Raw genomic sequence first — 10,000 nt, 5'->3', positions numbered from 1 at the left:
GAGCCAAACACGATTCTTCCCTTGGTCGAACATTATTAAAGTTAGAGCTTATTTAGAGATATCAGGCGAATGGCTTAGTGCAGGCGCTAATGGATCCTAGGATGTATCTCGTAAATTACTCCACTAATAATGCCCGGAATGGTACCAAACTTCTACAGTAGTACAAATAGGTTCTGTACTCATAAAACGAGGCTTTGTAAAGTTTGTAAGTACATCAGGCGTTTATTTAAATAACACTTGTCTGATGGCTTATGCTACCGCTAACCTGGACGTTATATCCAACATTTTTTAATATTTCTTTCCGAAGTGTTGACAACTTAGTGTTAACTAATAATTGTTGCAAACTGGTACTGTCAACAAAAAAATAGTGCATTCCTGGAACTGGGCGTCGTTACACTACATCCTTATGCATCGCTTTCTGCCAGGACTTTTACGGGCTTTTCCCAAATCACGGAAGTGACCTCGACGTCCGGGTTAGCGCTAGCATAAGCCATCAGGCAAGTGTTATTTAAATAAACTCCTGATGTACTTACAAACGTTACAACCTGGCATTACTAACCATCCCTTTAAGGTCTTCAATAAGTGAACCCTGAGCATGTCTTGGGAAGCAGGATTGACTCGATCAGCAGTGGGGCGATTGTGATATTGCCTTGTCATTCTGTCCCACAGAGTTTGAGAGTCAGGAGACTGATTCGCCCATTTTTCCTCTTGCAAAACTCTTCCCTCATGAAGAAAACTCTAAAATGTATCAAAAGGACTCTTCCAGAGATAGCAAGGTAATTTATGTTTATTTATGGTTTTCCCACAGGTCTTTTTTTATATTTGCAGACTTATTTTCACTTCTCAATTTGGATGCCGTCTCATTCTAATATTGCAATTTTAAAATAATGACCGTAAACATTGACCAAAAGTGTTCTCTCTTATGTTTCTCTCGTTCTCTTTCAGTGTTGTCCTGCTCCTGGCATTACACCTCTGCATATTCACCATGATTGGAATGCTGATATTTGCCAAATCAGATGTAATAAGTGCTCACAATATAATCTTTGCCAAATATCTCATCTCTTAAGATGCGTTTTGGTCGATCGGATCACAAGTAGACGAGGGAGACACATTCCCGTTTACACCTGGTGTTTTAATCCGTCTCTTTTGTCCACTTTTGACCACTTCTGTCCTGATTTCTTCGAGGGTCTATGGATGGGTAAATGTATGGGCTTTTTTAGATCTTTCGGTCGAATGGACAAAATAAGTTCGCGCAATTTGCATATTAATGCGCCCGGAGAGGACAGAAAAACATACGGAGAGCATCAGCTTTAGTTTCTGCTCTGAAGCCACAAGACCAGCCGAACACTGTGAGTGTGTGTTAGAGATCAGGAATGGTGAGAGAACATTGTGTTCGGTACGTTTTTCATCTTCAAACCAAACTTGAGTCTTCAGCCGACAAAGTTTAAATCCCGTCTGGTTAGAGCTCTTCCCATAATGTTCCCGCATTAGATCAGCAGACGGAGAGAAGACGGTGTTTTGTGGCGGTTTGAACACATTCGACCACATGAGCGTTTACACTACGAAAGCAATCCAGTCGAATGTGTTTTCCACTACCAGAAGAGGTCAAAAGTGGACAAGCTCAAAACGCTTTAGACCCCGTTTACACCTGTATATAGCGTCGTCCACTTGTGATCCGATCGACCAAAACGCATCTTAACACCAAGTGTAAACAGAGCCTAGAATTAATACTTGTGGAGGAGAGGTGTGCTATTACTTATTTTAGCGATTAGACCAGGCGTGTCAAACTCAGTTCTTGGAGGGCCACTGTCCTGCAGAGTTTAGCTCCAACCCCAATTAAACACACCTAAACCAGTTAATCAAGGTCTTCAGGATTACTGGAAACAGGAGCGGAGTTTGACATGTGGATGAAACTGAAGATTTTCACTGGGCAGAGAGTAAAATGGGCAAAACAATTCTATAGACTTCCTTGCATTGAAAGTCATATCTAGCGTCCAGAGTGTAGAAGCTTGTGTGTGTGGGCTCGTTTGACACGGGCCAGTAAAGCAGCCACGTTGCAGCCATGCAGATCACCCTAGTGATAATGACTAAACCACATATATAACTGAACCTCACAGCTCAGCAACCACACAGCACTCGTCTGAACACACTGGCAGCGAGAACCACTTCCATTTCCTTCAGTAAAAGTTAAACATTTACTACATGCACTATCTGGAGTTATTTCATCTGGCGGTTAGAGGGGCAAATCAAATCGAACAACCTTTATATTTTGAATAATTTAGCCGACGCATGTATTTAAATGAGCTTACAAATAATACAATTCTCCAGATGACTTATTCTGTGTGTTTCTGTAGGATCCTAAGAAGAATGGAGAATGGGAAACATACTTCAAAAACCTGCCAAAAGCCCTGTCTTCTCTGCTAGTGCTGCTCACCACCGCCAATAACCCTGACGGTACGTCTTTACGTGACTGTGAATGTTGCTGAAGTCTCTCAGGAGGTGCGACTCTCTGAATGACTCAGTAAAGTTTTAGATGTTCAGTGACACAGATGACATTTTGGCACTGCTGTGTCGAATTCTCCGTCACTTCTGGCTCATTGCAGTAGAAGCTGTGAGTCATTGGCTTTGACCACATGACATGATGTCTTGTGACTTCTCACAACGTTCTGTTAAACTTTCACAGGTATCTGTGTGTTTTAAATGTGAAACCGCACCAATGTCCTTCAACCTTCTCTTGTAATCTGTGTTTGTAATCCCAACATGTCTTTCTCTCAACAGTCATGATTCCAGCGTACTCTCTGAACCGTGGATATTCGATATTTTTTATACTCTTTAGTGTGTTTGGTAAGTTTTATGGCACTCTGTAAATGTAGAGTGCAGTAAATTATACACACATTTATAACTCTCCACCTGCATTTAAACATTGACATTTTTGTATCGCTTTTGCCAGGAACGTATTTGTTGATGAATCTAATGACGGCTATTATTTATAACCAGTTCAGGGGATATTTACTGGTGAGTGACGTCATCTTACATTGTTTTTTTAGGAATTTGTGGCTTGTTTGTTAAAGGAATAGTTCGGCATTCAAAATTCTGTCATTATTTCCAAACCCAAATTACTTTTTTCTTCCATGGAGCACAGAATATATTTTGAATGTAATCTCCAAGCTCCTTTTTTTCCATACAACAAAAGTAGCTATGTTTCCATCCACCTATTTTAATGTGAATTTTGGGATATCACATACAAAATCTGGATGGAAATGCCAAGATGTGCATACATTCTAAAAATGTGCATAAAAAAATGATAAGAAGACACACACATAAAATATGATGGAAAGACATCTACTGAATATATCCCTTGATGCGCAAAAAAAAAAAGTCATGTGACTTTGCCTCAACAGAGTATGTGGTTGGATAACTGGACTAACCAGTGGGCCAATCACATTGCACAGCATCTCAAATGTTGGTTTGGTCATTTTGAAATGCCTGAGCCACATACAGGTGAAACTCGACAAATTTGAATATCGTGCAAAAGTTCATTTATTTCAGTAATTCAACTTAAAAGGTGAAACTAATACATTAAATAGACTTATTTCATGCAAAGTGAGATATTTCAAGCCTTTTTTTGTTATAATTTTGATGATTATGGCTTACAGCTTATGAAAACTTTTCATAATATTCTAATTTTGAATTTTGGGTTTTCATAAGCTGTAAGCCATAATCATCAAAATCATCAAAATCACTTTGCATGTAATGAGTCTATATAATATATAAATTTCACCTTTTAAGTTGAATTACTCAAATAAATGAACTTTTGCACGATATTCACATTTTTCAAGTTTCACCTATAAGTTTAGGCAAGTCCACAACACTCAATATTTTTACCCCCTGGAACGTGATTTTTACCGAGGAACCCACCGGAACACAGTTGTGCTAGTTTTGGCCATGATTGGGTGGGTTTTGAATGACATTTGGGTGGGTTTTGACACGAGCCTGGCAACCCTGAGCCAAAGTCTGTCACCAAAATGATCAGGCATAATGTCCTCACAGAAGTGTCTCACACAATTGAGTTCACAAACATCAGGCATCTAAACGTAAGACAGACAACGTAAGAGCCACAGTTTCTTCCCCGATTGCAGCAACTTCCATTTTTATAACAGATATTTTGCACCAATTTCCCAAGAAGTGACGATTTTGTTCTCTTGAACACATGGTATGGAAACGGGTGCTTTATTCGCAGATGTTTTATGCGATATTCCAAATGTATGCACGTTAAATGTGCAACTTTAGATGAAAACAGGGGCTGTCAAACTCCAAAAAGTGTCTTTTTTTCTTGTCTTCTGAAGTCATACGTTTTTATTACATGGAAAATAGTGACGTAAACATTCTTCAGAATTTCTCCTTTTCTACGAAAGTCATACACACAAAATGAGGGTTAGTAAATGATGACAGAATGTTAATTTGGGGTCAACTCTTGCTTTATTGATTGATAGTATGATCTGTGTTCAGATGTCAGTCCAGACGTCTATAATCAGGAGGCGTCTGGGTATTCGGGCAGCGTTCGAGGTGTTGTGCTGTCCGGGACGAGGACACACCAGCACTCAATCTGAAGGCCACGTGTAAGAACACTTCCTCACAGCTTTCTCTGCACACGTTCACTCTTATCCCCGTCTCTGATGATCACATGACTGCTCCTGTTTCTGCTCAGGGAGCGAGTGGCGGTGAACATGTTTCTGCAGGTCATGGGTAGAGTCCACATGAAGTCTTACTGCAGACAAGATATTATTAAGGTGAGTACAGATTGCAGAATAGTTTATTAAAGTAAACTGGATGTTGGTTTGACTTGTGTTGTGTTTCTCTCAGGCTGCTCAGCAGTTTCCAGACGGCTTCATCGATGGCGAGGCCTTCCAGAGGCTCTTTAATGAGCTGGACAAGGATTTTATGAAAGAGGTGTGTGACCATCTAGAGTACATATGTGGATCACTTTACATTACAGTGTGAATCCAGACTCTTTTTTAACAGTATGTACAAGGTCAGTTAAATTAGTATTTGAATCATAAGAATATGGTGCATTGGACAGGACTCCCTTATATTTTATGAGTTGTAATTTGCACAGGAAGAGGAATTAGTTCACTGAAACTTGACAAAATTAGGAATTTTATTTAGTCCAAAACGACAACAAAATGGGCAAACATATATGACTGTTTAAAGTGTGCATCTGATAAGCCTGTTTCATTTTCTTCCATTTTGAAAAGTTTGGGGTAATTTGGGGACACTCAATATTAGGGCTGCACAATATATAGAAATTATCAAAATATCGCAAATGTATATACAGTATAGCGCAAAATGCATATCACAACGGCTTGCAATAACTGGTAATGAACAAAAGATGAAGAGAAAATCACTCACTGCTCTTGGCTGAATAACTTTTGTAGCTTTAATAAGAGTCAGTATTTAATTCATACATTGATTTTTACATTTGATTATTCAGTTTCTGTTGTTAAATAATCCTAATGTAGGCCTTCCTGAAACCCTGCTGTTAAAATAACACTTCTTGTGCTACTGTAAAACACTGCTGTTCACTTTCAGATGTTGTAGGGATGTTTTCTTGTCACAAAAAGAATGTCAAACACGAATGTAGGTTAAATATTTTCATTTTAAATATCTTGCTCCAGAGGCGTGCGACCTCTGATATATAGCAATTGTAAGTCGCTTTGGATAAAAGCGTCAGCTAAATGAATAAATGTAAATGTAAATGTAAATATATTTTAAAGATAATTTACGTTTATTTTACTCACTTAGTAACAAAAGCATCGTGTTTTTTGTTACACACAAACATTGTGCTAAAACATCGTATTGAATATTGAATATCACATTATTTAATGAGTTATCGTCGTATATCGCATTTTTCTTCAATATAGTGCAGCCCTACTTAATATTCAACAAAATTATTGATCTGACTGCATTGACACTTTTGAACGAGATCTGAACTGAGCTGGACAATGACACATCACTGATAAATAATGATTAATACTTTTGACTACGGAAATGAATCAACACTGAACTGACTTAAGCTAGACAATGACACTATGTTCTTCTAGATCTGCTGTACAGCCAACACATACTCTGTTGCATTATTTTCCTGTTATCACAGTAAAGCTGCTTCGAAACAGTGTTGTAAAAATTGCTATATAAATATTGGAGACTTGATTAAGGAAGCGTTCTGGAAAATAATGTGCTATTTATTAGGTCCATAAAATGAGTTGTAATTCATATAATAAATATAAATACATTAAATAGTAAAATAAATTATTATTCAATTAAATAATTTCATCCAACAATATGATTAATATAAATTCCACCACAATTTTTTTTTTTCAGGAAATGCCCCACATGTTTTGTGTATGGGTTTTCATTTTGAAATTCAAAGTCATCATATTTAAACTGTACACACAGCAAGAGTTTCTTTGAATTTTACTTCCTTGGATTCAAATATACATTTCAGTTCTGCATCCTGTTTGCTACAGAGTTGAATTGGAAATTAACATTGACTCTGGTTTTACTTTTCTGGTGTCAATAGACATATGAAGTGTTGTGTTTTTGTGTTTTCCCTGCAGCATCCACCAAAGCCAGAGTACAGTTCTTCTGCCCTGCAGCATATCCAGTACATCTACAGCCACTATTATATTACAGTGCTGGGAAACGTTGTCGCTCTGGCCAATGTCATCTGTGTCTGTGTAAGAAACCTTATTTGCTTTTCACTTGCTTTAATTATCACATTACCCAATGTACATAACATACATCACATACAATTCCAGAATTCAGTCCATTAAAACGAGGTTTTCCCAAATTGTTTTTTCACCACTCAGTGGTTCATGATGGAGCTACAAGGGGATAGATCCTGTGAAAAAAATGGCTAATTAAATTAAATTACAAATTTGAAAATGTATAAGTTTTACTCAGTAATTTTTACTGTAATTGTTTTATATAAACAGGGAAAATATTGACCACAGATTACAGACAAATCTATAAATTTAAAAGTAATCATACACACCATAATTTCTACAATTCATATAATTTAAAACCTGCATCAGGTTAGAACTTATATTAGCAAAATAATTGTATTATTAATTTTATTTATTGAAATATTAGAACACCATTTGATATCTCAGGGTTAAGGAATTTAGCTAACAAAAATACATTTCAAAATCATTATTGATCACATGATATTTCTTTGTTTTGTTGTGAAATGGTGCCATCTTGTGGATAGTATATGCATAAAAGGAGTTATAGCTTGGACTACAATAGTCCATCCTGTACACTGAACACAAACCGTGCACTTGGTTGTTCTGGCTCTTTGAAACTTGAAGTTCATCTCTGATATCTGTTGTTTTTCTGCAGACCGTCTTGGTTCTGAACTCAGAGAAATCCGCCTCAGAGAGGAGTTACTTCTATATGGAGGTGACCGTCTCATGCATTGAAAACTATTTATGCTGCTGCAATAATGACATTTCTTTTAGAAAGTTTATTGGCTGGTTCAAAACTTTAAATCAAATACTTTTGGCCGATGTTTTAAAATTTTCACCAATAGTTGATTTATTGTGTTTTCTGAATTTTGGAGTGTGTTTTAGTGAATATTAATGCAAATGCCTTTTCTGTCTTCTAGATCATCAACTGTGCTTTCATCATGTTCTATTTAATAGAGATGATACTGAAAATAGTGGCTCATGGTTGGAGAGGTTACCTGTCTTTCAGGAATAACATTTTTGATGGATTTCTCACTGTTCTTTTGCTGGTAATTTAATTGTATTGATAATAATCCTTGGATTTATGCAGCGTACATGCATGCAATAACTGGAGACACATTGTGCTGTTCTTTTATCCTCAACAGGCTCTTCAGATTGCCATATTCATCACATACAAGACTCCCTCTGACTCTGAGGAAGTGTGAGTGTGTGGAATAAGATCACTTTGAAATAGAAATCTGTTCTCCGAACGCCTTGATCTGATGTTTTCCTCATATTGTGACAGGGATCCGGTTCCTCACCGTGTGATGGCTTTGTGGGAGATGGTGCGATTGGTCAACATGTTGATTGTTTTCCGTTTCCTCAGGATAATTCCAGAAATCAAGGTTGGTGATAGGATACTCGCATTGAACACCTTAAATTATACTACAGCTGTGGCTGAACACACCATTGCATTTCTTATTTTTTTTATTCTAGCAGATCACTGTTAAAAGCTAATTATTTGCAGAACAATGCAAAGTACTTGGCTTATAACCCACCGAAAAACATGAACAAATTATAAATTATTATTATTAAAAATGGCCTGGACTGCGTTTCCCAAAAGCCTAAGTTGATCGTAGAGACCATTGGTGGCAATTGTTCTACGATCAACTTTAGGCTTGTGATGCTTTTGGGAAACGCATCCCTGGACAATTATATATCACCTTATATTTTAAATTTGGTAGCGCAGCCTTTAGGTAACATAACTGTACATGAGTGCTTCCAATAGCCATTAATGAAGTTCACACAGTACATCTCTATACGGCCGTTTGCAAACCACTCAAATTCTCTCTGATTTAAATTAGATTTCTTCCTTTCTGCAGTTTTCATCTCTTTTCATGGTATTTAGGTGGATTTTAATCTGGACTCATTGCTTGCCACTTCAGCACGGCTTAAATGCAAACTAATTAAACATTAAGGGCCAGTTTCACAGACAGGGCTTAGATTAAGCCAGGATTAGGCCTTAGTTCAATTAGGACATAAGCAGGTTTTATAAATGTGTCTTAGAAAAAAAATATTACCGGTACTGGTGTGCATCTTGAGACTAAACAAACATATTTTAAGATATGTCAGCTTTCAGTTAAAACGGCTCAAACATACATTTTAGTCTGAGACTATCTTAAGCTTAGTCTGTGAAACCAGGGGTAAATATTCTAAGTTACAAGTCAACCTAAAGAAAAAAATTATTAAGAATACATAATAGAAATTTTAATAATTACACAATACCATAAGAAGCTATTTAAACAGTTCAATTTAAACACTTCTCTTTGAGAAGTAGTACATCAGTCTACACCTACTGTAGCAACAACGTATACACTGCAAATATATGTTATACCTATAAAAAAAAAACTTACAAAATGTAAATATTGTGCAAAAGTTCATTTATTTCAGTAATTCAACTTAAAAAGTGAAACTAATATATTAAATAGACTCATTACATGCAAAGTGAGATATTTCAAGCCTTTATTTGTTATAATTTTGATGATTATGGCTTATAGCTTATGAAAATAATTTCACAATATTCTAATTTTTAATTTGGGGTATTCATAAGCTGTAAGCCATAATCATCAAAATTATAACAAATAAGGGCTTGAAATATGAAAATTATAACAAATAAGGGCTTGAAATATGAAAATTATAACAAATAAAGGCTTGAAATATCTCACTTTGCATGTAATAAGTTTATATAATATATTAGTTTCACCTTTTAAGTTGAATTATTGAAATAAATGAACTTTTGCATGATATTCTAATTTTGAGTTTCATATATAAGTGTATATAGATTTAAACGTCAAGTTTTGTCTCTCTTACGGGTTTGCTTTTCTTCCAAAAAATGTTTTAGTTGGCACTGTTACAGTAACTAGCTGACTGCACATTATTGCTCATAATATTTGAAAAACATTTAATGGGTGCCAGTATTTTGGGCTATGACTATATTTCATATACAGTAGTTTGCATAATTAGTCTACCCCAAATTGTCATCTGACATACATCAAGTGCACTAATAATGTTTGTGTTCTTTGTGCTTTAGTTGATGGCCGTGGTGGCCAGCACTCTCGTGGACCTGGTGAAAAACTTGCGGGCATTTGCTGGCATTCTGTTGGTGAGTGAGCGGAGTCCTTTTACAGTGTCACATGCTGTTTAATCATTAATGATGAGGTCTCTTCACCTGTACATGTGTCGTCTCTGATGCAGGTGGTGTACTATGTGTTTGC

General features: G+C 36.4%; 1 protein-coding gene across 2 annotated transcripts in view; it reads left to right on the top strand.

Annotated features, from left to right (window-relative positions):
• Window positions 1–10,000, top strand: part of tpcn2 (two pore segment channel 2) — a 32,821-nt gene that overhangs the window by 11,113 nt on the left and 11,708 nt on the right. For both annotated transcript variants that reach the window (XM_079590173.1, XM_079590174.1), the window contains 15 exons: window positions 670–776; window positions 946–1,018; window positions 2,355–2,454; window positions 2,779–2,844; window positions 2,951–3,015; window positions 4,510–4,619; window positions 4,709–4,790; window positions 4,864–4,950; window positions 6,618–6,737; window positions 7,402–7,461; window positions 7,667–7,795; window positions 7,892–7,947; window positions 8,032–8,131; window positions 9,817–9,888; window positions 9,981–10,000. The exon at window positions 9,981–10,000 is cut by the window's right edge and continues 54 nt beyond it. In XM_079590173.1, coding sequence (XP_079446299.1) covers window positions 670–776; window positions 946–1,018; window positions 2,355–2,454; window positions 2,779–2,844; window positions 2,951–3,015; window positions 4,510–4,619; window positions 4,709–4,790; window positions 4,864–4,950; window positions 6,618–6,737; window positions 7,402–7,461; window positions 7,667–7,795; window positions 7,892–7,947; window positions 8,032–8,131; window positions 9,817–9,888; window positions 9,981–10,000 — 1,247 coding nt within the window. The remainder of the gene's footprint in view (window positions 1–669; window positions 777–945; window positions 1,019–2,354; window positions 2,455–2,778; window positions 2,845–2,950; window positions 3,016–4,509; window positions 4,620–4,708; window positions 4,791–4,863; window positions 4,951–6,617; window positions 6,738–7,401; window positions 7,462–7,666; window positions 7,796–7,891; window positions 7,948–8,031; window positions 8,132–9,816; window positions 9,889–9,980) is intronic.

This window comes from Phoxinus phoxinus (assembly GCF_949152265.1).
Source record: "Phoxinus phoxinus genome assembly, chromosome: 2".
In the NCBI taxonomy this organism is placed as follows: Eukaryota; Metazoa; Chordata; class Actinopteri; order Cypriniformes; family Leuciscidae; genus Phoxinus; species Phoxinus phoxinus.
The sequence above is the reverse complement of the archived record's forward strand: the minus strand, read 5'-3'. Positions and strand labels throughout refer to the sequence as shown.